At 37.8% G+C, this 24,892-nt stretch overlaps 4 protein-coding genes across 4 annotated transcripts; all 4 read left to right on the top strand.

Moving 5' to 3' along the window:
• The first annotated feature begins 2,345 nt into the window (after positions 1-2,345).
• On the top strand, positions 2,346-3,916 carry LOC128697895 (heterogeneous nuclear ribonucleoprotein A3-like). The gene is made up of 2 exons (XM_053789893.2): positions 2,346-2,386; positions 3,457-3,916. The coding sequence occupies exons 1-2, from the start codon at positions 2,384-2,386 to the stop codon at positions 3,886-3,888; spliced, it is 435 nt and encodes a 144-aa protein (XP_053645868.1). The 5' UTR covers positions 2,346-2,383; the 3' UTR covers positions 3,889-3,916.
• A 4,987-nt stretch (positions 3,917-8,903) lies between these two features.
• Positions 8,904-9,692, top strand: LOC128697896 (keratin-associated protein 19-2-like). Its single transcript, XM_053789894.1, has 2 exons — positions 8,904-8,945; positions 9,315-9,692. Exons 1-2 carry the CDS (start codon positions 8,916-8,918, stop codon positions 9,690-9,692), a joined length of 408 nt encoding a protein of 135 aa, XP_053645869.1. The 5' UTR covers positions 8,904-8,915.
• Positions 9,693-14,500: 4,808 nt separating this feature from the next.
• On the top strand, positions 14,501-15,564 carry LOC128697626 (keratin-associated protein 19-2-like). Its single transcript, XM_053789456.2, has 2 exons — positions 14,501-14,547; positions 15,151-15,564. The coding sequence occupies exons 1-2, from the start codon at positions 14,545-14,547 to the stop codon at positions 15,547-15,549; spliced, it is 402 nt and encodes a 133-aa protein (XP_053645431.2). The 5' UTR covers positions 14,501-14,544; the 3' UTR covers positions 15,550-15,564.
• Positions 15,565-19,894: 4,330 nt separating this feature from the next.
• LOC128697625 (neuropeptide-like protein 31) lies at positions 19,895-21,271 on the top strand. The gene is made up of 2 exons (XM_053789455.2): positions 19,895-19,942; positions 20,546-21,271. The coding sequence occupies exons 1-2, from the start codon at positions 19,940-19,942 to the stop codon at positions 20,879-20,881; spliced, it is 339 nt and encodes a 112-aa protein (XP_053645430.2). The 5' UTR covers positions 19,895-19,939; the 3' UTR covers positions 20,882-21,271.
• The last annotated feature ends 3,621 nt before the right edge of the window (positions 21,272-24,892 follow it).

The following is a 24,892-nucleotide window of genomic DNA, read 5'->3' as shown; positions in this document are numbered from 1 at the left end:
CCACGTGGATTAAGGCGTCATGAGTTTTAGCCTACCATGAGGCAGGCCAAAGCAGCATGGGTTCGAGTCATTGGCTAGTCGCAGTGTTGTTATTGATCAATACCACTTGTTCGTGGGCACAATATTATATATATATATATATATATATATATATATATATATATATATATATATATATATATATATAAACACTGATCTCTGGCTGAAGGAGACTCGAACCTACGAACCTTAGGACAAGGTACGCAGTGCTTTACCAATCTACCCACACTGGACCAATACCTTGGCGTGTAGCATGCGCTACACGTTTGATCCAAGGCAGCCAGCTTTCAGGGAGAAGGCTTACAGCTTTTCATCTCATCCCCTGCATGCATCAGCCTTACTAGAGATTTGAACAATGCAAGGAATTCGCGAGAGCATGCGAAATATACACAAACACTGATCTCTGGCTGAAGGAGACTCGAACCTACGATCCTTAGGACAAGGTACGCAGTGCTTTACCAATCTACCCACACTGGACCAATACCTTGGCGTGTAGCATGCGCTACACGTTTGATCCAAGGCAGCCAGCTTTCAGGGAGAAGGCTTACAGCTTTTCATCTCATCCCCTGCATGCATCAGCCTTACTAGAGATTTGAACAATGCAAGGAATTCGCGAGAGCATGCGAAATATACACAAACACTGATCTCTGGCTGAAGGAGACTCGAACCTACGAACCTTAGGACAAGGTACGCAGTGCCTTACCAATCTACCCACACTGGACCAATACCTTGGCGTGTAGCATGCGCTACACGCATGTAAGCCTTCTCCCTGAAAGCTGGCTGCCTTGGATCAAACGTGTAGCGCATGCTACACGCCAAGGTATTGGTCCAGTGTGGGTAGATTGGTAAAGCACTGCTTACCTTGTCCTAAGGTTCGTAGGTTCGAGTCTCCTTCAGCCAGAGATCAGTGTTTGTGTATATTTCGCATGCTCTCGCGAATTCCTTGCATTGTTCAAATCTCTAGTAAGGCTGATGCATGCAGGGGATGAGATGAAAAGCTGTAAGCCTTCTCCCTGAAAGCTGGCTGCCTTGGATCAAACGTGTAGCGCATGCTACACGCCAAGGTATTGGTCCAGTGTGGGTAGATTGGTAAAGCACTGCGTACCTTGTCCTAAGGTTCGTAGGTTCGAGTCTCCTTCAGCCAGAGATCAGTGTTTGTGTATATTTCGCATGCTCTCGCGAATTCCTTGCATATATATATATATATATATATATATATATATATATATATATATATATATATATATATGAATGGAGACAAATGGTTTTTAATACTTGACGTGCTGTTGGAGTGTGAGCAAAGTAACATTTATGAAGGGATTCAGGGAAACCGGCAGGCCGGACTTGAGTCCTGGAGATGGGAAGTACAGTGCCTGCACTCTGAAGGAGGGGTGTTAATGTTGCAGTTTAAAAACTGTAGTGTAAAGCACCCTTCTGGCAAGACAGTGATGGAGTGAATGATGGTGAAAGTTTTTCTTTTTCGGGCCACCCTGCCTTGGTGGGAATCGGCCAGTGTGATAATAAAAAAAATAAAATAATAATATATATATGTATATATATATATATATATATATATATATATATATGTGTGTGTGTGTGTGTGTGTGTGTGTGTGTGTGTGTGTTAGTGTGTGTGTGTGTGTGTGTGTGTGTGTGTATGTGTGTGTGACGAATAGGTAAAGCTTGAGATTTTGGCTTAAATAGCAACGCTCTTGTCGAATTAGACAAGCGAAAATTTGTGTATGCAATAATTTCGCTAAAATCATTCTGAACCTATCGGAAAAAATATATTTCATTTTATTTGTTTATTATTAAATTATTGTAAACTTATCTAAAATATATTTAGTTGGATTAGGCTAAATTAAACTGCGCTGTTTATAATAGGATTAGGTAAGTTTTCTAAGGTTCTTTCTTTACAAAATTATTATTTTTTACACGAACATAAATGAAATAAATATATATTTAAACGTATGAATGAAAAGTTCAGGAAGGACTTAATATTAAATGAGTTTTTGCTAATTGACGAATTTTACCTATTCGGCACGATATATATATATATATATATATATATATATATATATATATATATATATATATATATATATATATATATATATGCATGAGCCAAGACCCACTGTGAAAAAAATGGCGAAATTCCAAACGAAGAAAAAATATGTAATTAATAAATATCACAAAAATTACTATTAAATGTTCTGTAGAAATTTTAAGCAATGATCCAGCACTCAAGGTCATCCAGAGATACACGAAGTATATGAAGCTCCGTTGTTGATGTAGAAGAGCAGTCACCTCAGTGAGAGAGTAGTGTGTGTTGTACACTCATCACAATGGTTGGTTATTGACAGCTTGTTCCCTTGTAATGACGATTCACACGATTCATAACTCATTGTACTGTTCTGCCCCACACTAAAACACTGTTCATTCACTATTATAACACTGACAATGCAGGTCATTCATAATGAAATTGTCCCACACGTAGGTACTCTTACACTTGTAATAAAATTCTCTCCCCTTATCTAGGCAAATTTTCCACTGAATTTCCATTAGTAACATGAGAAGTATTTACGAGCGTTAACAACACAAATCTCTTTAGATTTCAATATACTGCACCCCTCCCCCTGCAAATAATTCCTCATTTCAAAATTTTAACTTTGGGGACAAAGCTTACGGAGATTATAACACATGAGATCTTCCCAACTGGCTATCAGATCGTGAGTAAAGACAGAGGGAACAGAGAGGAAGGAGGATATTTATACAAAGAAAAAAAGCACTAAGTCTGAAGGAGACTTATACGTTGCATTTCAGAGCATATTTTGCACGCTGTTTCTAACAAAACTGAAAATAGATGATGCATGTTGATATCAAATTTGTGCTTTTTTCTCGGGTAGTCAGTTTCCACTGCTTAATCATTAGTATTGATTATTGAAATAATCACTACCAATATCATTATTTTGTTTTTTAGGTTTAAAGTCATTCGGTTCCACAAGGGTCATAATCCCTAAAATAGAAATTGCTGTAAACTCTCAAAATACACATATTGAAATATATCCACTTCTCAGTGTATATATATTATGTATTCTTGTATTACAGTATTTGTTATTATTACTGTAGTTATCATTTCAGTTATTATTACTACTACTATTGCTGCTAATGTTATTTTTAATTTATAATTTCAGTAATGAGTATACTGAACATCATTGCTATTATTGATAAAATAATGTAAAGTACACAATGATATAGAAAAAAAGCCTCAGGCTTTTTTTTTCATAACTCCCACGTCCCTCTCCAGAAGTTTAATAAGCATAACTGATTATCTTACAATGTTTTTGTATTGATGATATAACTGTAAAAATATTAACAACGTTTTGTCGCAAAATTTATATATATATTATTTACGCAGATATACGGAATATTCATCGTGGGGTTGGCAGTGCTGGTTTCCGCTGCCCTTGCTGCTCCTGGTAGCGTCGGCTATGGTGGGGGACATGCAGGCTTTCGTGGCCTCGGAGGTGGATACGGTGGCTTCGGCAGTGGACATGGCAGCTACGGTGGCAGATATGGAGGCTACGATGGTGGATATGGTGGCTTCGGTGGTGGACATGGCAGCTACGGTGGTGGATATAGTGGTGGATACGGCGGTGGAAGAGCTACCATCAACTTCAACCTGGGTCACGTTGGTGGATATGGTGGTAGTTACGGAGGATATGGCTTAGGTTTGGGCTTTGGGCGAGGGGGATACGGAGGTAGCTATGGCGGCTATGGCAGCTATGGCGGCTATGGCAGCTATGGTGGCTATGGCAGCTATGGTGGCTATGGCAGCTATGGGAAATAACTTTTACTATGTATATTTAATAACGCAAATAAAGTATTTTAAACAAAAAATTCTCGTGTAGAGTTTTTGAAACTCATTCCATCTTAGAAATGGGGAAATATAATTAATATACCCACTTACATATAGAAAACTGATAGATATACAACACCGTGAAGGTAAATCCAATTATGGCGTATTAGAGCTGGCATTTGTTATTAATCTGCAAATATTTAATTGTATACCATTCTTCGTTAATTTTATAAGCTATGTGTGACTGTGTATTCATTTATTTGTACTCACTTATTTGTGGTTGCAGGGGTCGTGTCACAGCTCCTGGCCCTGATGTGTGTGTGTAATTAATATCCGTTAGTGTAACGTACCAGCCAAAATACGGATAGAAAAAATATATACGAAGGATATGTTAATTTTCACTAGTTTAAAAATCAACTGATTAAATTTTTAAATTAACAGAGAATACACTTTTAAGTCTTCGTATTTTACATTTTTATAGTCTCTCCAGGAATCAATGATCATCCTCAATCTCTTGGTCTCTTTTTATCTATCTACTTGAGCCCAGATACGCCAGTAGAGAGAATAACATCATCAAGCCTAGTTTGCAATTCTGCAACTCCCACTTAAGTGACATAATATATATATCCAAGATCATATTCCAGGAGAATATGATCAAATGTTGATGTCTGGAATCGTCTACAATTAACATTACAAAAAAAAAAACTTCAAACAAAACATTTGGATGTTTACTTTAGTAGAACGTGTCCTGGTTGGCAAAGCTCTCGCTTCACACACTGAGTTCCGGGTTCGATTCCCGGCAAGGGTGTAAACATTGGGCGTTTCCTTACATCTGTTGTCCATGTTTACCCATCAAAATGGGTACCTAGTTGTTTGTTCCACAGTTTCATATTATGAAACAAATACATGGGTACCTGTGTGTTAGTGGACTGGTGTGGGTCGCATCCTGGGACAAAACTGACCTAATTTGCCCGAAATGCTCAGCATAACAAGCGCCTTTCTATATAGTAGTATGTCGTCGATGTCAGCTAGGTCTGTGTACCATGTACACGTACTTGTAGAAGATATCATTATTATTATTAACAATGGAATTCTAACATGGGCTGGTAGGCCACCCGCAGGACCTCACTTAAACTTGGTCGTTGATACTCCTGGCTTTGATACACCTGACTCATGCCCCCTGATTGACTAAGCTGTTTTTATATCTGATTTGTACTCGAAAAATTACCCATTGAGTAGAACGTTGCAATTAATGTCTTAATCACGCTTTCTATCTATTTAATATTAACTAACAATAAAAACTTGATTACAAATTTTTCTTAGATCTCTGCATATACAGGAATGGGTGCCATGCTCGTGGCATTGTCACTGGTAGGCAGGAATCTCGTCTACCAGTGATAATGCCTCCGTCTGCTCTACGTCCCTCATCTGACGCAGTACATAAGCCACAGTCTTACGGTCTGTGCTGCAGATTCTTCAAGACTACTGTGCTCGTCACCAAATCCAAGGCTGACGGACTGATTACCTCGTCTTTCGTATATAGTTCAACATACTTCACATTATGTCCTTGTATCGATAAAGTCACTGGATGACGAAACGTCTACAAATAAATATACCCAGATGTTGCACATGTGTCTAATTCTTCATCCCATCTTTAGTTAACATAATGTATTTTTAATTTTGAAATAGATACTGGAAATACGTGCCTTTCTTGAAACTGATTCTGAGGAAATTTTTGGGTTATGTGGAACAGATGCGCCCCTCACGACACTTAATCCTTCTTTGCACACGAAGGATTATATGAATAAACAGTAGGACGGACGAGGGGCGCGAACCGAGGTCCGTAAACTGACTGTCAGTATAGACTGTATGGAGAATAAGCGTTAATAGGTAAATATCTGAAATCGCAAATGTGTGGAGGTGGACAAATCTCGTAATCCATTCACAGGTGCTTAAATAAAAGATACCATATACCTCAAACCGTGCTCTAATGATACCTATTATTGGAGATGTATTTACTCTATAGAGAGCTGTACATCGTGTCTTGCTGGAGGGTGAGAAATCTTGGGAGCTTCCTATAGCTCACCGAGACAGTCACTATCCCATCCTCGCTCAATAAACTACAATGCTTAGATTAGCTCCCATATATATCATATTGCAATACAATCGCAAACAGGCGATTTTAACAGCGAAGAACGAGCCACGTGAAGATAGAAATCTTTAGCTCAAGATCTTTCGCACTCTGTGTCGTCAGGAGCTATGCAAAACATCTTGTACTAAAGATTTCCATCCCCATGTGGTTTGTTCTACATATCGTCATATATAAAAACTCCGGCAGCTATGGATCATGACTCACGAAATCGTAATGACACGATTGCAAACAAACCATACCACGGGCGGGATTGAACCCGCGGTCAGAGAGTCTCAAAACTCCAGACCGTCGCGTTAGCCACTAGACCAGCTAGCCACAATAAGATTCGGTCTGGAGTTTTGAGACTCTCTGATCGCGGGTTCAATCCCGCCCGTGGTATGGTTAGCTATGGATTCTCCGGCAGCTATGGATTCTGAGTCTCCAGCACTTCATCCAGGGAGGAAAAGACTTGACGCTTATTCCGATTTCTTGTATATCATAACTAGTCTCTAACAAGACATTAAACCTGTTCTATTATATTAAATTGCGAACCTCCATTAGATTAGAAATAAACTCTAATTATCTTACATATAAAAATGTTTAAATTATCATTAGGCTAACTGGTTAATGATAGTTAAATAAAGAGAGAGACTTCAGTTTGGCACTATCGATACACTCATATATATTAACGTTTCTCTGACTAGTCTAACCAAGAGAGACTTCAGTTTGGCACTATCGATACACTCATATATATTAAAGTTTCTCTGACTAGTCTAACCATGAACTTATATCTGACCAAAATTCGTGGTGTTTCAAAATGATGGCTCCAATTTCATATATCATGGATCCATCTCTGAAACATCCTGTAATATATTCTTGAACGTTAATATAAAACATTCATCAGAGATATAACTAATTCCACATATTCCAAGCATCAACAATTCTGATTCAAAATATTTCTCCTTCATTATTTTTAATCTATTTTGTAACATAAGTTTGTCAAGTTCTTCCTATTTTTATCTTTTCCTAATTTTATAAGAGTGAAAGTTAATTTTTCCAATCTATATAAATGGTGTTTGAAGGACATACGAAATAACCTTTTAAGAATGCAACGATTCACCCATTTGAGGCTTTATCAGATATTTATCATATATTTTTTGTGAGTGTTTGATATCTCTTAAAGCCATTAGAAGCTGAAACGCAGTATACATAAAAGGCCATACGTAAAAGTACCTTTATACGACCATTTGTCGACGTAAAGTCATTGTTCCACAAGCTCTCTTATGGAATATTTTCTCCTCATTCCGTAATCAAGGTTGCGGTATTTGCCTCTTGAAAGTTAAAAAACATGAAACACATTCTCGACCTTTAAATTTAGTACCTCACGCATTGCACTTTCTGATTAGGTGATCTTATTTTTGACCTGAACTTAATCTTTTTTTTTTAATCTTTCACGAAAAATAAATTTTTGCTAGCTGGAATAAATGATTTCCCACTCACTGTTCCATACTATTATTCACTTATTTTTAAAATCGGTAATATTCTAAGATTAGGAATTTTTTTCAATTACTTTAATCACTATTCGTTTATTTTTAATTATACTAATTTTTATCCATTAATTCGATCCCATATAATATGGGACTAAATTAATTTATCCTGTCACTGCGTGTTGAACCTTTGCTATTAAATCGTATAGAAACCTACATCTGCAGATGTAGGTTTCAATTTTATACAGATTAATCTAACTGCATAATCTAGCAAAATATTTTCTGTACAGTTGTTTTAGGTGATCATACTCGTTTAATCTAATCAATTTTACCTATGATTTTTCCTCGTCTAAATCCAGCCTTTCGATTTATGTATAAATACTTTGTTTATAATCGTCTCTAAATAGAACGTAATCACTTCTTCCAAGTGAGTTTAAATTATTTATTCTATTTCTCTAATGAAAATTAGGTCTAGTAAAGAGAAAGTGTTGCATTAGTTACTCGAATTACCTTTCCAACGTGCTGAAATCACCTTTTCAAAGTGCTCAAATTACTTTTTAAACGTGCTCAAATTACCTTTTCAACGTGCTGAGATTACCTTTTCAACGTGCTCAAAATACCTTTTCAACGTGGTCAAATTACCTTTTCAACGTGCTGAGATTACCTTTTCAACATGCTCAAAATACCTTTTCAACGTGGTCAAATTACCTTTTCAACGTAGTCAGATTACCTTTTCAACGTTCTCAAATTACCTTTTCAACGTGTTCAAATTACCTTTTCAACGTTCTCAAATTACCTTTTCAATGTGATGATGCACTGAACTTACGTAACTCAGTAGTCTCTGACTCAATGATTCATTGATTTTTTATACACTTAGCGATTCATTGTTTTTATGTACTTATGATTCTTTTATGTTCTTAAATGCTTTGTGGTTCCTATATACATAGTGATTCGTTGATTTTCCTTCCCACGGATTACAAAGGGTCGTCAGAAGACCGATACCCATGTCGGAATATTGTCCTGATGAACATTATAACAAGTGATTTTCCTGCAAATGAATGAGTCGTCGTAAAATTAAGATCCGTGTCAGGACTCTGCCCTGACGAGTACCAGTCTAGTTAATTTTCCGTCTGAGTTCCTCGCTGACATACCTGATAATGTATTCATCAGTTTGTACTAATGTATATTTATATTAAGAAGCCGAAATCAGCAATGAAATGAATGTAAAATGATCTGCGTCGTGGCTAATTATTCAAACGCTCACTATTAGTAAAAAACTATTACTTCAAACGTTTTCCGGAAAGAATTCATAAGTAATGTTGGAGTACTCAAGGATGTCCAGTGACCCAGCAGGTATATAAGGCAGCAGTGTTGATGTGGGAGAGCAGTCACCTCTGTGTATGTGTGTTGGACATTCTTTCTGCACAATGGTTGGTTACTCACAATTTTTTCCCCCTAGTAAGGGTGAATTAAACACGTATAGTTTATTCATTCATTCTAGAATCGGTCTCTCACATAAGCACAGGTCTAATTTTGTTACAATAAAAAAGAGTTACTCGTAATAAATTTATCACATAGAACTTTTCTTGTATCACACACGTGGGATGGTTACTCATTATTAATTATAATTTACTCCAAATTATAATTAATAATCTATTTAACCTTTATTTTCGTATTACTTTAGGGTTTCCTTACCTCTGCTATTTTTTTTGGTTACTGGTATAATAGCATAGTTATTACTAGTAAATACTTTGTTAAAATCTTATTATCCTATATACAAGTTTATAATGTTTACGCAGAAATACTCGCTGGTCATCGTGGGTTTGGCAGTGCTGGTTGCCACTGCTATGGCTGCTCCTGGTGGTATCGGCTATGGTGGTGGATATGGCGGCTATGGAGGCTTTGGTAGCTTCGGTGGTGGGAATGGAGTCTTTGGCAGTGGATATGGTGGATACGGAGGTGGATATGGTGCCTACGGAAGTGGATATGGTGCCTACGGTGGTGGATACGGCGGTGGATACGGCGGTGGAAGAGCGATTGTCAACTTCAACCTAGGTCATGGTGGTGGCTACGGAGGATATAATTTAGATCTGGGCTTCGGTCGTGGTGGATACGGTGGCTATGGTGGCTATGGTGGCTATGGTGGCTATGGCGGCTATGGTGGCTATGGAAAATAATTTTCATTTATTATTAAAAGTAATTAAGTTACATTTAATAAAAATCTCTCATGTAATGAAGTTTTTGTAACTCAGTCCTTCATTAAATATGGTTAAAATAAAACAAATATTTACACTTATGGATGTTTGGATACAACAATGTTACAGGAAAAAAAAAGATGACTTGAGTGTAGAACTAATTATTAATCTGCATCTATTGAAATGTATTCATTTTATGCGTGTATTATTTATATTGTGTATGTAATATTCATATGTGTATGTATGTGTATGTGTGTCGTTGACAAAGAAATGTGTATAACCTTTAATACTTCCTGTAAGTTTTTACGCAGAAAGATACTGGCGAAGTTCCAGTAATGAGAAATTATTGAAGTCAGGACTAAAGTATGTTATGTAAGATCAAAGTCACAAGTGATATGGTTCTCAGATATATAGATTAACCTAACAAATCCCCGGGTCCTGATGAAATGTTCTCAAGGGCTATAAAGGAATTGTAAAGAGGAACTTAGTATACCATTAGGTAGTCTTTTCAACATATCACTACAAATTGGCATAGTGCCAGATAAGTGGAAAATGGCAAATGAGATTTCTATCTAGAAAACAGTAGACAGGCGCTTAGCTATGAAGAGTAGACCAATTAGCCTAATCTCCATTGTGGGAAATTGATGGAATCAGTAATTGCCGAGGCTATTCGAAGTCACCTTGAAAAATATAAACTGATAAACGAATCTCAGCACGGTTTTACAAATGGGCGTTTCTTCGTTACGAATTCACTATTTTCAATTCAGTATTTGAGGTGGTGGACCTTGGGAATGAATTCGATATTGTGTATAGAGACTTTAGTAAGACCTTTGACAGAACTCCACACAAGAGATAGTTAAAGAAGGAAGAGGCACATGCAACAGAAGGGAGAATTTTTTTTCTGGATCAAGGCGTTGATGAAGGATAGGCCACAAAGAGCTTGCACAAATAGGGGAAAAAAATCAGCGTAGGGACGCATCACAAGCAATGTTTCATAGGGTCAGTGCTGGGCCCTTTGTTGTTCACAATATACATTAACGACAGAGATGAGGGAATAAATATCAACAAAACCAAGTTTGATAAATTAGACACATGTGCAACTCTTGGGTATCTTTATTGAGGAAACGTTTCGCCACACAGTGGCTTCATCAGTCCATACAACGTTTCCTCAATAAAGATACCCAAGAGTTGCACATGTGTCTAATTTATCAACATGTCGGTTCTCTGAACCATTCATCTAAAAACCAAGTTTGCCGATGACACTAAAATAGGTGTCAGATAAGTTCAACGTATCCATATCTACAGGTAGATATGGATAAGTTGATGCAGTGGTCGGAGAAGTAGCAGATGCAGTTTAATGTGCACAAATGCAAGGTTCTAAGCCTGGGAAAAAGAAAATGACCATGGCGCTTATAAACTCTGAATGTACTTACAAACTAAATACACTTATAAACTGAATGGCACTTATAAAATCTGAATGCAAAAAAAATTTTGGAGTTCCAATTAGAAGTAATCTAAAGTCAAGACAACAGTGCAGTAATGTGCGCAATAAAGTTGATAAAATTCTTGGCTTCATATCAAGAAGTATAAATTATTAGAGTCCTCAGGTATATACTTCAGCTTAATATATCCTCATTTAGATTATGCTACGCAGTTCTGATCACTGTATTAGAGAATGGATACAAGTGCACTGGTAAATATATAGAGAAGGATGACAAAGTTAATCCCATGTATCAGAAATCTTTCTTACGAGGATAGACTAAAGGAGTAGACTGAGATGTATAATTGGAAAACAAGAATAAATAAGGGATATAAATAAGGTGCTTAAAATATTTAACCATGACCGGACTCGCAGCAATGGATTTAAGCTGGAAAAATTCAGATTTTGAAAAGATATAGGAAAGCATTGGTCTGGCAATAGAGTCGAGGATGAGTGGCACAAATCCCCGAGCAGCACCATTGAAGCGATAACCTTGGAAAGCTTTAAAAATAGGCTAATATCAAGAAGTATGTGGGTGAGGTGTATGTTGGTATGTGTGTGTGTTAGACATACTAGCATGGACTAGCAGAACTCTGCTGCAGTGCTACTTCTTTCATACGTTCTTGTGTGTGTACTTATCTATTTGTAGTTGCAGCGGTCGATTCATAGCTCCTGGCCCCGCCTCTTCGCTCATGGCTACTAGGTCCTCTCTCTCCTTGCTCCATGAGATTCATCATAATTCTAAAAACTATGTATGGTTCCTGCCTCCACTTCGTCATTTCCAGACTATTCCACTTCCTGACAACTCTATGACTAAAGAAATACCTCGTAACATCTCTTTGACTCATCCGAGTCTTCAGCTTCAAATTGTACCCCCTTGTTTCTATGTCCCATCTCTGGAACATCCTGTCTTTGTCCAACTTGTCAATTCTTCGCAGTATTTTATATGTCGTTATCATATCTCTCCTAACCCTCCTGTCCTCCAGTGTCGTCAGGCCGATTTACCTTAACCTTTCTTCGTAGGACATTTCTCTTATCTTCAGAACTAGTCTTAAAGCAAACCTTTGCACTTTCCCTAATTTCTTGACGTGCTTGACCAGGTGTGGGTTCCAAACTGGTGCTGCATACTCCAATATGGGTCTGACGTACACGGTGTACAGAGTCTTGAACGATTCCTTACTGAGGTGTCGGAACGCTATTCTCAGTTTTGTATACTCACCTAGTTGTGGTTGCAGGGGTCATTCATAGCTCCTGGACTGTGAGTGTGTGTGTGTGTGTGTGTGTGTGTGTGTGTGTGAGTGTGTGTGTGTGTGTGTGTGTGTGTGTGTGTTTCAGATATTTGTGGTTTCAGTGATCAAATTTCGTCTCCTGCTCCTTCCCCGAAACTTGCTGGGTACACTTCCTCTTAACCTTGTGGGTACTCTCATACCTATGGAGCCTGCTTCCACAACTCTTCGTCCAGGTCATTCCATTTCCTGACCATCCAGAGACTGAAAAAAATACTTCCCGGCATTCTTGTGGCTTATCTGTATGTTTGATATCTAACTGTGCCCCGTGTTCCTGTATCAATGTATCCATTTTCACTCGGTCCAACATGTGTCGCTGCTGCCTTGGCCCACAGTAGAGCCATCGGTGACCCAACCTTTAACTCTTTAACATTCCTTTAGACACATACCCGGAGACACCGCATTGTATCCTGACTAGTCAACATCACTAAAGTGTATTGTCGCACCACAGTAATAGTGTCAACACTCTCAAAGTATTATCTTGCGACTGATAACAATGTTTTAATCTCGAATAAACTAGCCCCAATATTCAATGCTCGTGATTTTTTTGTGTGTGTTTTCAAAGCTCTTATTAATGTGACGAGTCTATAGATATCCATACTGTTTCTTAATTTCCATTTGTTAGGCAGTTTACTTTCTCATAATAATGCTGATAATATTATTCAAGAATATACTGGTTAGTTCTTGCACAAATTCGTTCAAAACCGCAAAGTGGTATCTGGTCTGACCCTAATTATTAATATATGTTTATTACCCAATTATATATTCTCACATTATTTCAGAGTGTGAGTTGCGCTTTCCAGGTGTTGGATCCAGCTCCCACCTTTCCATACCATGAAGGACGTACAGAAGCTCTGTGTTTCAGGAAGTCCTCGATAATTTTGAGACTTTCTTTTGTAAACACAGGAAATTTAAATTTCTACCTTACACATTTATTTATCTGAATCGACAATTTTGTCTGTCTTCTCTGTTCTTTATAATTTATCTTTCGTGTCACTTTTTTTTTAAAGATATTAAAAGCTTTGTTTGTGATGTGGTCTTATTTTTGTCTAATATTTTCCAAAATGTTTGAATATTGCTAAAAATAGTTGGTTTTGCCTTGGTTCAAAGCTTCTTTTTTAATTGATTTGCTTCAGATGTTTTTTAAATTATTGTAACTAATTTCTGTTTAATTTGCCTATCCCGAAGACTTATAATTTGCATTATAATAATCTTATATTTTATCAAAGAATTTACTACGTGGTACTTGTTTATTCTTCATATGATGACCCGCCACTGGAGCTTTTGGTCATCTGGTTGAGACCTTCAGCTGAATTACAGGTCCATCGCTTTTAAAATTTACATTAATATTTTTTTTTTTTTGCCAAAGTTAAGACACACTTTCTTTCCAACAAAACAAGTACTTATTTTTCTAAAATATCGTTGCTCAGCGTACCTTTCTTTTCTTGTAGCGGATGTAATCGAAGTATTTTTCATCTAAGTTATGCCTCGCAGCACAGATTATCAACAGCAGAAAACGACTACTTTTATCAAGGGACTTGAAATAATCTATTCTGAGAACTTTCCAGTTTTTAAATAAAAATTAGATCAAGTTTTGAGTGTTGCTTCAAATAATACATAACTTGCCTCTTTAACATGTCTGATACACATGAATTTCATACCTTAATAATCGTGGACTTACATACTTAGTAACCCGTCCATGTTCCTGCTTAGTTAATGAAATATTTATCTAGGTGTTCTAGTTTACCCGATTAACTATTCATTATTTTCAAATTTATTCGTTAATTTTCTTGCGTAATAATTCTGTCAACCCCAAAACTAAACTCAAAATTGAATGGATACCTCATAATCCAATTATCATTATTAATTTTATTCCTGTCATTATTATTGCAGAAATTTTTCAGTTATAAAAATGTTACTCCAAATGTTTTTCTGCAATAATCAGCAGGTGATGACAAAGTACCCAAGGTTATCCAACGACCCACCAGGTATATAAGTCATGAATGTTGATGGTGTAGAGCAGATACCTCCCAGACACCAGTTTGGTTGTACACTCACTTGCTCCGCAATGGTTGGTTACTTACAACTTGTTACCCTCGTAACAGAGGTTCATATACGTATAGCTTATGTATTTTAGAACCTGTTTCTTAAACGAGAACTGGTCACTTATTGGTATAATGTCGCTCACATAAGCTGGGCAGATATAATGAAAGTGTAACTAAAAATCTGGCCAATCACAATAACTTAGCACATATTATAGGAAAATTACTTTCTTGTTGCAATAATGTTCGTAGAATTACAGAAAAAATGTTATTTATAAAGACACATGTGCAACTAATGCGACATTTTATTGTGGCAACGTTTCGCTCTCAGGAGCTTTGTCACGCTAATGGCCACAATGTCACATTAGTTGCACATGTGGTCTCATAGACTTACTAATCAGGACAGATTACTGCGAAGACCCGTAAATACTTTCTGCAGTTAGACACGAATTTTTACATATCACTCTTATTATTAATTTAGAAACAGTAACTTAAGCATTAGTAGTACTTTATTACTGTGGTTATAACTTTCATTAGTTTTAGTAACATTTATTAGTATGTTGTGCATCAGCACTGATGTTCACTAGCAATAAATGTATTAATAAAAACTATCATTATTCTTGTTTACGCAGAAATACTCGCTGTTTCTCGTGGGGTTGGCAGTCCTGGTTGCCTCTGCCGTGGCAGCTCCTGGTGTAATAAGCTACAGTGGTGGATATGGCGACTACGGTGGCGGATATGGCGGCTACGGTGGCCTCCTAGGCGGGTATGGCAGCTACGGTGGTGGATATGGCGGTTATGGAGGATATGGCAGTGGTTACGGTGGTGGAAGAGCTATCATCAACTTCAACTTAGGTCATGGTGGCTACGGTGGACGTGGATTAGGATTTGGCTTGGGGCATGGTGGATTCGGGGGCGGCTATGGTGGCTATGGTGGCTATGGTGGCTATGGTGGCTATGGTGGCTATGGTGGCTATGGTGGCTATGGTGGCTATGGTGGCTATGGTAGCTATGGTAGCTACGGAAAATAATCCTTAATACTGTCACATTATATATATATATATATATATATATATATATATATATATATATATATATATATATATATATATATATATATAAACATTTAAAATTAAGTCCACTCTCAAATTTCTCTTATACGTTTAAAGATATATTTTTTCATTTATGTTAAAGTAAAAATTAATTTTGTACCAAACCAAAAGAACCTTAGAACACTTACCTAACCTTATAACAAACAATTTAATTTAGACTAATCCAAGTAAATATATTGTAGATAAGCCTATAATAATTTAATAATAAACAAACAATGAAATATATTTTTTCGTTATGTTTAGAATTATTTTTTTTTTTTTGCAAAATTATTTGCATACACAAATTTTTGCTTTCCTTATGCCATAAGAAGAGCGTTGTTATTTAAATCAAAATCGCAAGTTTTACCTATTCGGCACGATATATATATATATTTATATTAAATAAAAAGTATCTCATAAAGAAGTTTCTGAAACTCATTCCTTCATAATATTACTTTTTTATTGTTTTCTAAGGTGATGAATATATCACGTATTTTTAACTTCAAGGGATGTATATCTCAGCAGGTGTGTGTGTACTCATTTATCTACAGGTAGATATCGATAAGTTGATGCGGTGGTCGGAGAAGTAGCAGATGCACTTTAATGTACACAAATGCAAGGTTCTAAGCCTGGGAAAAAGAAAATGACCATGGCACTTACAAACTCTGAATACACTTACAAACTAAATGCACTTATAAACTGAATGGCACTTATAAACTCTGAATGCACAAAAAAATTTGGAGTTCCAATTAGAAGTAATCTAAAGTCTAGACAACAGTGCATTAATGTGCGCAATAAAGTTAATAAAACTCTTGGCTTCATATCAAGAAGTATAAATTATTGGAGTCCTCAGGTATATACTTCAACTTAATATATCCTCATTTAGATTATGCTACGCAGTTCTGATCACTGTATTAGAGAATGGATACAAGTGCACTGGTATATATATAGAGAAGGATGACAAAGTTAATCCCATGTATCAGAAATCTTTCTTACGAGGATAGACTAAAGGAGTAGAGTTAAGTGGGATATGACTGAGATGTATAATTGGAAAACAAGAATAAATAAGGGATATAAATAAGGTGCTTAAAATATTTAACCATGACCGGACTCGCAGCAATGGATTTAAGCTGGAAAAATTCAGATTTTGAAAAGATATAGGAAAGCATTGGTCTGGCAAGAGTCGAGGATGAGTGGCACAAATCCCCGAGCAGCACCATTGAAGCGATAACCTTGGAAAGCTTTAAAAATAGGCTAATATCAAGAAGCATGTGGGTGAGGTGTATGTTGGTATGTGTGTGTGTGTTAGACATACTAGCATGGACTAGCAGAACTCAATTGCAGTGCTACTTCTTTCATACGTTCTTGTGTGTGTACTTATCTATTTGTAGTTGCAGCGGTCGATTCATAGCTCCTGGCTCCGCCTCTTTGCTCATGGCTACTAGGTCCTCTCTCTCCTTGCTCCATGAGATTCATCATAATTCTTAAAACTATGTATGGTTCCTGCCTCCACTTCGTCATTTCCAGACTATTCCACTTCCTGACAACTCAATGACTAAAGAAATACCTCGTAACATCTCTTTGACTCATCCGAGTCTTCAGCTTCAAATTGTGCCCCCTTGTTTCTATGTCCCATCTCTGGAACATCCTGTCTTTGTCCAACTTGTCAATTCTTCGCAGTATTTTATATGTCGTTATCATATCTCTCCTAATCCTCCTGTCCTCCAGTGTCGTCAGGCCGATTTATCTTAACCTTTCTTCGTAGGACATTTCCCTTAGCTCTGGAACTAGTCTTATTGCAAACCTTTGCACTTTTCCTAATTTCTTGACGTGCTTGACCAGGTGTGGGTTCCAAACTGGTGCTGCATACTCCAATATGGGTCTGACGTACACGGTGCACAGAGTCTTGAACGATTCCTTACTGAGGTGTCTGAACGCTATTCTTAGTTTTGTGTACTCACCTAGTTGTGGTTGCAGGGGTCATTCATAGTTCCTGGCCTGTGTGTGTGTGTGTGTGTGTGTGTGTGTGTGTGTGTGTGTGTGTGTGTGTGTGTGTGTGTGTGTGTGTGTGTGTATGTGTGCGTGTGCGTGTGTGCGTGTGTGTGCGTGTGTGTGTGCGTGTGTGTGTGCGTGTGTATGCGTGTGTATGCGTGTGTGTGTGTGTGTGTGTGTGTGTGTGTGTGTGTGTGTGTGTGTGTGTGTGTGTGTGTGTGTGTGTTTCAGATATTTGTGGTTTCAGTGATCAAATTTCGTCTCCTGCTCCTACCCCGAAACTTGCCGGGTACACTTCCTCTTAACCTTGTGGGTACTCTTATACCTATGGAGCCTGCTTCCACAAATCTTCGTCCAGGTCATTCCATTTCCTGACCACCCAGAGACTGAAACAAATACTTCCCGGCATTCTCGTGGCTTATCTGTATGTTTGATATCTAACTGTGCCCCGTGTTCCTGTATCAATGTATCCATTTTCACTCGGTCGAACATGTGTCGCCGCTGCCTTGGCCCACAGTAGAGCCGTCGGTGACCCAACCTTTAACTCTTTAACATTCCTTTAGACACATACCCGGAGACACCGCATTGTATCCTGACTAGTCAACATCACTACAGTGTCTTGTCGCACCACAGTAATAGTGTCAACACTCTCAAAGTATCATCTTGCGACTGATAACAATGTTTTAATCTCGGATAAACTAGCCCCAATATTCAATGCTCGTGATTTTTTTTTGTGTGTTTTCAAAGCTCTTATTAATGTGACGAGTCTATAGATATCCATACTGTCTCTTAGTTTCCATTTGCTAGGCAGTTTACTTTCTCATAATAATGCTGATAATATTATTCAAGAATATACTGGTTAGTTCTTGCACAAGTTCGTTCAAAACCGCAAAGTGGTATCTGGTCTGACCCTAATTATTAATATATGTTTGTTACCCAATTATATATTCTCACATTATTTCAGAGTGTGAGTTGCGCTTTCCAGGTGTTGGATCCAGCTCCCACCTTTCCTTACCATGAAGGACGTACAGAAGCTCTGTGTTTCATGAAGTCCTCGATAATTTTGAGACTTTCTTTTGTAAACACAAAATTTAAATTTCTACCTTACACATTTATTTATCTGAATCGACAATTTTGTCTGTCTTCTCTGTTCTTTATAATTTATCTTTCGTGTCACTTTTTTTTTTAAAGATATTAAAAGCTTTGTTTGTGATGTGGTCTTATTTTTGTCTAATATTTTCCAAAATGTTTGAATATTGCTAAAAATAGTTGGTTTTGCCTTGGTTCAAAGCTTCTTTTTTAATTGATTTGCTTCAGATGTTTTTTAAATTATTGTAACTAATTTCTGTTTAATTTGCCTATCCCGAAGACTTATAATTTGCATTATAATAATCTTATATTTTATCAAAGAATTTACTACGTGGTAATTGTTTATTCTGCTGTTGATCCTGCCTAATGACTGGGCGGGTCACACGACAAAATAGTCATGTTAATGTCAAGTAAAATAAGTGTTTCCTGTAGCGGGTCTTAGTCATATGATGACACGCCACTGGAGCTTTTGGTCATCTGGTTGAGACCTTCAGCTGAATTACAGGTCCATCGCTATTAAAATTTACATTAATATTTTTTTTTTTTGCCAAAGTTAAGACACACTTTCTTTCCAACAAAACAAGTACTTATTTTTCTAAAATATCGTTGGTCAACGTACCTTTCTTTTCTTGTAGCGGATGTAATCGAAGTATTTTTCATCTAAGTTATGCCTCGCAGCACAGATTATCAACAGCAGAAAACGACTACTTTTATCAAGGGAATTGAAATAATCTATTCTGAGAACTTTCCAGTTTTTAAATAAAAATTAGATCAAGTTTGGAGTGTTGCTTCAAATAATACATAACTTGCCTCTTTAACATGTCTGATACACATGAATTTCATATCTTAATAATCGTAGACTTACATACTTAGTAACCCGTCCATGTTCTTGCTCAGTTAATGAAATATTTATCTAGGTGTTCTAGTTTACCCGATTAACTATTTATTATTTTCAAATTTATTCGTTAATTTTCTTGTGTAATAATTCTGTCAACCCCAAAACTAAACTCAAAATTGAATGGATACCTCATAATCCAATTATCATTATTAATTTTATTCCTGTCATTATTGCAGAAATTTTTCAGTTATAAAACTGTTACTCCAAATGTTTTTCTGCAATAATCAGCAGGTGACGACAAAGTACCCAAGGTTATCCAACGACCCACCAGGTATATAAGTCATGAATGTTGATGGTGTAGAGCAGATACCTCCCAGACACCAGTTTGGTTGTACACTCACTTGCTCCGCAATGGTTGGTTACTTACAACTTGTTACCCTCGTAACAGAGGTTCATATACGTATAGCTTATGTATTTTAGAACCTGTTTCTTAAACGAGAACTGGTCAGTTATTGGTATAATGTCGCTCACATAAGCTGGGCAGATATAATGAAAGTGTCACTAAAAATCTGGCCAATCACAATAACTTAGCACATATTATAGGAAAATTACTTTCTTGTTGTAATAATGTAAGTAGAATTACAGAAAAAATGTTATTTATAAAGACACATGTGCAACTAATGCGACATTTTATTGTGGCAACGTTTCGCTCTCAGGAGCTTTGTCACGCTAATGGCCACAATGTCACATTAGTTGCACATGTGGTCTCATAGACTTACTAATCAGGACAGATTACTACGAAGACCGGTAAATACTTTCTGCAGATAGACACGAATTTTTACATATCACTCTTATTATTAATTTAGTAACAGTAACTTAAGTATTAGTAGTACTTTATTACTGTGATTATAACTTTCATTAGTTTTAGTAACATTTATTAGTATGTTGTGCATCAGCACTGATGTTCACTAGCAATAAATGTATTAATAAAAACTATCATTATTCTTGTTTACGCAGAAATACTCGCTGTTTCTCGTGGGGTTGGCAGTCCTGGTTGCCTCTGCCGTGGCAGCTCCTGGTGTAATAAGCTACAGTGGTGGATATGGCGACTACGGTGGCGGATATGGCGGCTATGGTGGCCTCATAGGCGGGTATGGCAGCTACGGTGGTGGATATGGCGGTTATGGAGGATATGGCAGTGGTTACGGTGGTGGAAGAGCTATCATCAACTTCAACTTAGGTCATGGTGGCTACGGTGGACGTGGATTAGGATTTGGCTTGGGGCATGGTGGATTCGGGGGCGGCTATGGTGGCTATGGTGGCTATGGTAGCTATGGTAGCTACGGAAAATAATCCTTAATACTGTCACATTATATATATATATATATATATACACACATATATAAACATTTAAAATTAAGTCCATTCTCAAATTTCTCTTATTCGTTGAAAGATATATTTTTTCATTTATGTTAAAGTAAAAATTAATTTTGTACCAAACCAAAAGAACTTTAGAACACTTACCTAACCTTATAACAAACAATTTAATTTAGACTAATCCAACTAAATATATTGTAGATAAGTCTATAATAATTTAATAATAAACAAACAATGAAATATATTTTTTCGTTATGTTTAGAATGATTTTTTTTTGCAAAATTATTTGCATACACAAATTTTTGCTTTCCTTATGCCATAAGAAGAGCGTTGTTATTTAAATCAAAATCGCAAGTTTTACCTATTCGGCACGATATATATATATATTTATATTAAATAAAAAGTATCTCATAAAGAAGTTTCTGAAACTCATTCCTTCATAATATTACTTTATTATTGTTTTCTAAGGTGATGAATATATCACGTATTTTTAACTTCAAGGGATGTATATCTCAGCAGGTGTGTGTGTACTCATTTATCTACAGGTAGATATCGATAAGTTGATGCGGTGGTCGGAGAAGTAGCAGATGCAGTTTAATGTGCACAAATGCAAGGTTCTAAGCCTGGGAAAAAGAAAATGACCATGGCACTTACAAACTCTGAATACACTTACAAACTAAATGCACTTATAAACTGAATGGCACTTATAAACTCTGAATGCAAAAAAAAATTTGGAGTTCCAATTAGAAGTAATCTAAAGTCAAGACAACAGTGCATTAATGTGCGCAATAAAGTTAATAAAATTCTTGGCTTCATATCAAGAAGTATAAATTATTGGAGTCCTCAGGTATATACTTCAGCTTAATATATCCTCATTTAGATTATGCTACGCAGTTCTGATCACTGTATTAGAGAATGGATACAAGTGCACTGGTATATATATAGAGAAGGATGACAAAGTTAATCCCATGTATCAGAAATCTTTCTTACGAGGATAGACTAAAGGAGTAGAGTTAAGTGGGATATGACTGAGATGTATAATTGGAAAACAAGAATAAATAAGGGATATAAATAAGGTGCTTAAAATATTTAACCATGATCGGAATCGCAGCAATGGATTTAAGCTGGAAAAATTCAGATTTTGAAAAGATATAGGAAAGCATTGGTCCGGCAAGAGTCGAGGATGAGTGGCACAAATCCCCGAGCAGCACCATTAAAGCGATAACCTTGGAAAGCTTTAAAAATAGGCTAATATCAAGAAGCATGTGGGTGAGGTGTATGTTGGTATGTGTGTGTGTGTGAGACATACTAGCATGGACTAGCAGAACTCAGTTGCAGTGCTACTTCTTTCATACGTTCTTGTGTGTGTACTTATCTAATTGTAGTTGCAGCGGTCGATTCATAGCTCCTGGCCCCGCCTCTTCGCTCATGGCTACTAGGTCCTCTCTCTCCTTGCTCCATGAGATTCATCATAATTCTTAAAACTATGCATGGTTCCTGCCTCCACTTCGTCATTTCCAGACTATTCCACTTCCTGACAACTCTATGACTAAAGAAATACCTCGTAACATCTCTTTGACTCATCCGAGTCTTCAGCTTCAAATTGTGCCCCCTTGTTTCTATGTCCCATCTCTGGAACATCCTGTCTTTGTCCAACTTGTCAATTCTTCGCAGCATTTTATATGTCGTTATCATATCTCTCCTAATCCTCCTCTCCTCCAGTGTCGTCCGGCCGATTTACCGTAACCTTTCTTCGTAGGACATTTCCCTTAGCTCTGGAACTAGTCTTATTGCAAACCTTTGCACTTTCCCTAATTTCTTGACGTGCTTGACCAGGTGTGGGTTCCAAACTGGTGCTGCATACTCCAATATGGGTCTGACGTACACGGTGTACAGAGTCTTGAACGATTCCTTACTGAGGTGTCTGAACGCTATTCTTAGTTTTGTGTACTCACCTAGTTGTGGTTGCAGGGGTCATTCACAGCTCCTGGCCTGTGTGTGTGTGTGTGTGTGTGTGTGTGTGTGTGTGTGTGTGTGTGTATGTGTGTGTGTGCGAGTGTATGTGTGCGTGTGTGTGTGCGTGTGTGTGTGCGTACTCACCTATTTGTACTCACCTATTTGTGGTTGCAGGGGTCGAGTCCTAGCTCCTGGCCCCGCCTCTTCACCGGTTGCTACTAGGCCCTCTCTCTCCCTGCTCCATGAGCTTTATCAAACCTCGTCTTAAAACTGTGTATGGTTCCTGCCTCCACTACGTCATTTTCTAGGCTATTCCACTGCCTTACAACTCTATGACTGAAGAAATACTTCCTACTATCTCTCTGACTCATTTGTGTCTTCAACTTCCAATTGTGGCCTCTTGTTTCTGTGTCCCCTCCCTGGAACATCCTGTCTTTGTCCACCTTGTCTATTCCACGCAGTATTTTATATGTCGTTATCATGTCTCCCCTGACCCTCCTGTCCTCCAGTGTGGTCAGGCCGATTTCCCTTAATCTTTCCTCATAGGACATTCCCCTTAGCTCTGGAACTAACCTTGTCGCAAACCTTTGTACTTTCTCTAGTTTCTTGACGTGCTTTATCAAGTGCGGGTTCCAAACAGGTGCTGCATACTCCAGTATGGGCCTGACATACACGGTGTACAGTGTCTTGAATGATTCCTTACTAAGGTATCGGAATGCTGTTCTCAGGTTTGCCAGGCGCCCATATGCTGCAGCAGTTATCTGATTGATGTGTGCTTCCGGAGACATGCTCGGTGTTATACTCACCCCAAGATCTTTCTCCTAGAGTGAGGTTTGCAGTCTTTGGCCACCTAGCCTATACTCTGTCTGTGGTCTTCTGTGCCTCTCCCCCATCTTCATGACTTTGCATTTAGCAGGATTAAATTCGAGAAGCCATTTGCTGGACCAGGTGTCCAGTCTGTCCAGGTCTCTTTGAAGTCCTGCCTGGTCCTCATCAGATTTAATTCTCCTCATTAACTTCACATCATCTGCAAACAGGGACACTTCTGAGTCTAACCCTTCCGTCATGTCGTTCACATATACCAAAAATAGCACTGGTCCTAGGACCGACCCCTGTGGGACCCCGCTCGTCACAGGTGCCCACTGTGATACATCATTACGTACCATGACTCGTTGTTGCCTCCCTGTCAGGTATTCTCTGATCCATTGCAGTGCCCTTCCTGTTATATGCGCCTGATGCTCTAGCTTCTGCACTAATCTCTTGTGAGGAACTGTGTCAAAGGCCTTCTTGCAGTCCAAGAAGATGCAATCAACCCACCCCTCTCTCTCTTGTCTTACTTCTGTTATTTTATCATAAAACTCCAGAAGGTTTGTGACACAGGATTTGCCTTCCGTGAATGCGTGCTGGTTGGCATTTATACTCCTGTTCCGTTCCAGGTGCTCCACCACTCTCCTCCTGATAATCTTCTCCATAATTTTACATACTATACACGTCAATGACACAGGTCTATAGTTTAGTGCCTCTTTTCTGTCTCCTTTTTTAAAAATGGGAACTACATTTGCCGTCTTCCATACCTCAGGTAGTTGCCCAGTTTCCAGGGATGTGTTGAAGATTGTGGTAAGTGGCACGCACAACATATCTTCTCCCTCTCTAAGGACCCACGGGGAGATGTTGTCTGGTCCCATTGCCTTTGAGGTATCGATGTCCCTTAGCAGTTTCTTCACCTCCTCCTCATCTGTATGTATGTCGTCCAACACTTGTTGGTGTATTCCTTGCTGGTGTCCCCATCTGGTCTGTCCCCCCAGAGTCCTTCCTGTCTCTACTGTAAATACTTCCTTAAATCTCGTGTTGAGCTCCTCACATACCTCTTGATCGTTTCTTGTGAGTTCTCCACCTTCTTTCCTCAGCCTTATCACCTGGTCCTTGACTGTTGTCTTCCTCCTAATGTGGCTATACAGCAGTTTCGGGTCAGATTTGACTTTCGATGCTATGTCGTTTTCATACTGTCGCTGGGCCTCCCTCCTTATCTGT

This window comes from Cherax quadricarinatus, chromosome 68, assembly GCF_038502225.1.
Source record: "Cherax quadricarinatus isolate ZL_2023a chromosome 68, ASM3850222v1, whole genome shotgun sequence".
In the NCBI taxonomy this organism is placed as follows: Eukaryota; Metazoa; Arthropoda; class Malacostraca; order Decapoda; family Parastacidae; genus Cherax; species Cherax quadricarinatus.
Note: the sequence above shows the minus strand (reverse complement) of the source record. Positions and strands in the feature narration are given on the sequence as shown.

Bases quoted from the DNA above. Each gene is read 5' to 3' on its own strand.
- LOC128697896 (XM_053789894.1), top strand. From the start codon at position 8,916: ATGTGTGTTGGACATTCTTTCTGCACAATG. The intron at 8,946-9,314 runs GTTGGTTACTCA...ATGTTTACGCAG, and splicing joins GACATTCTTTCTGCACAATG to AAATACTCGCTGGTCATCGT.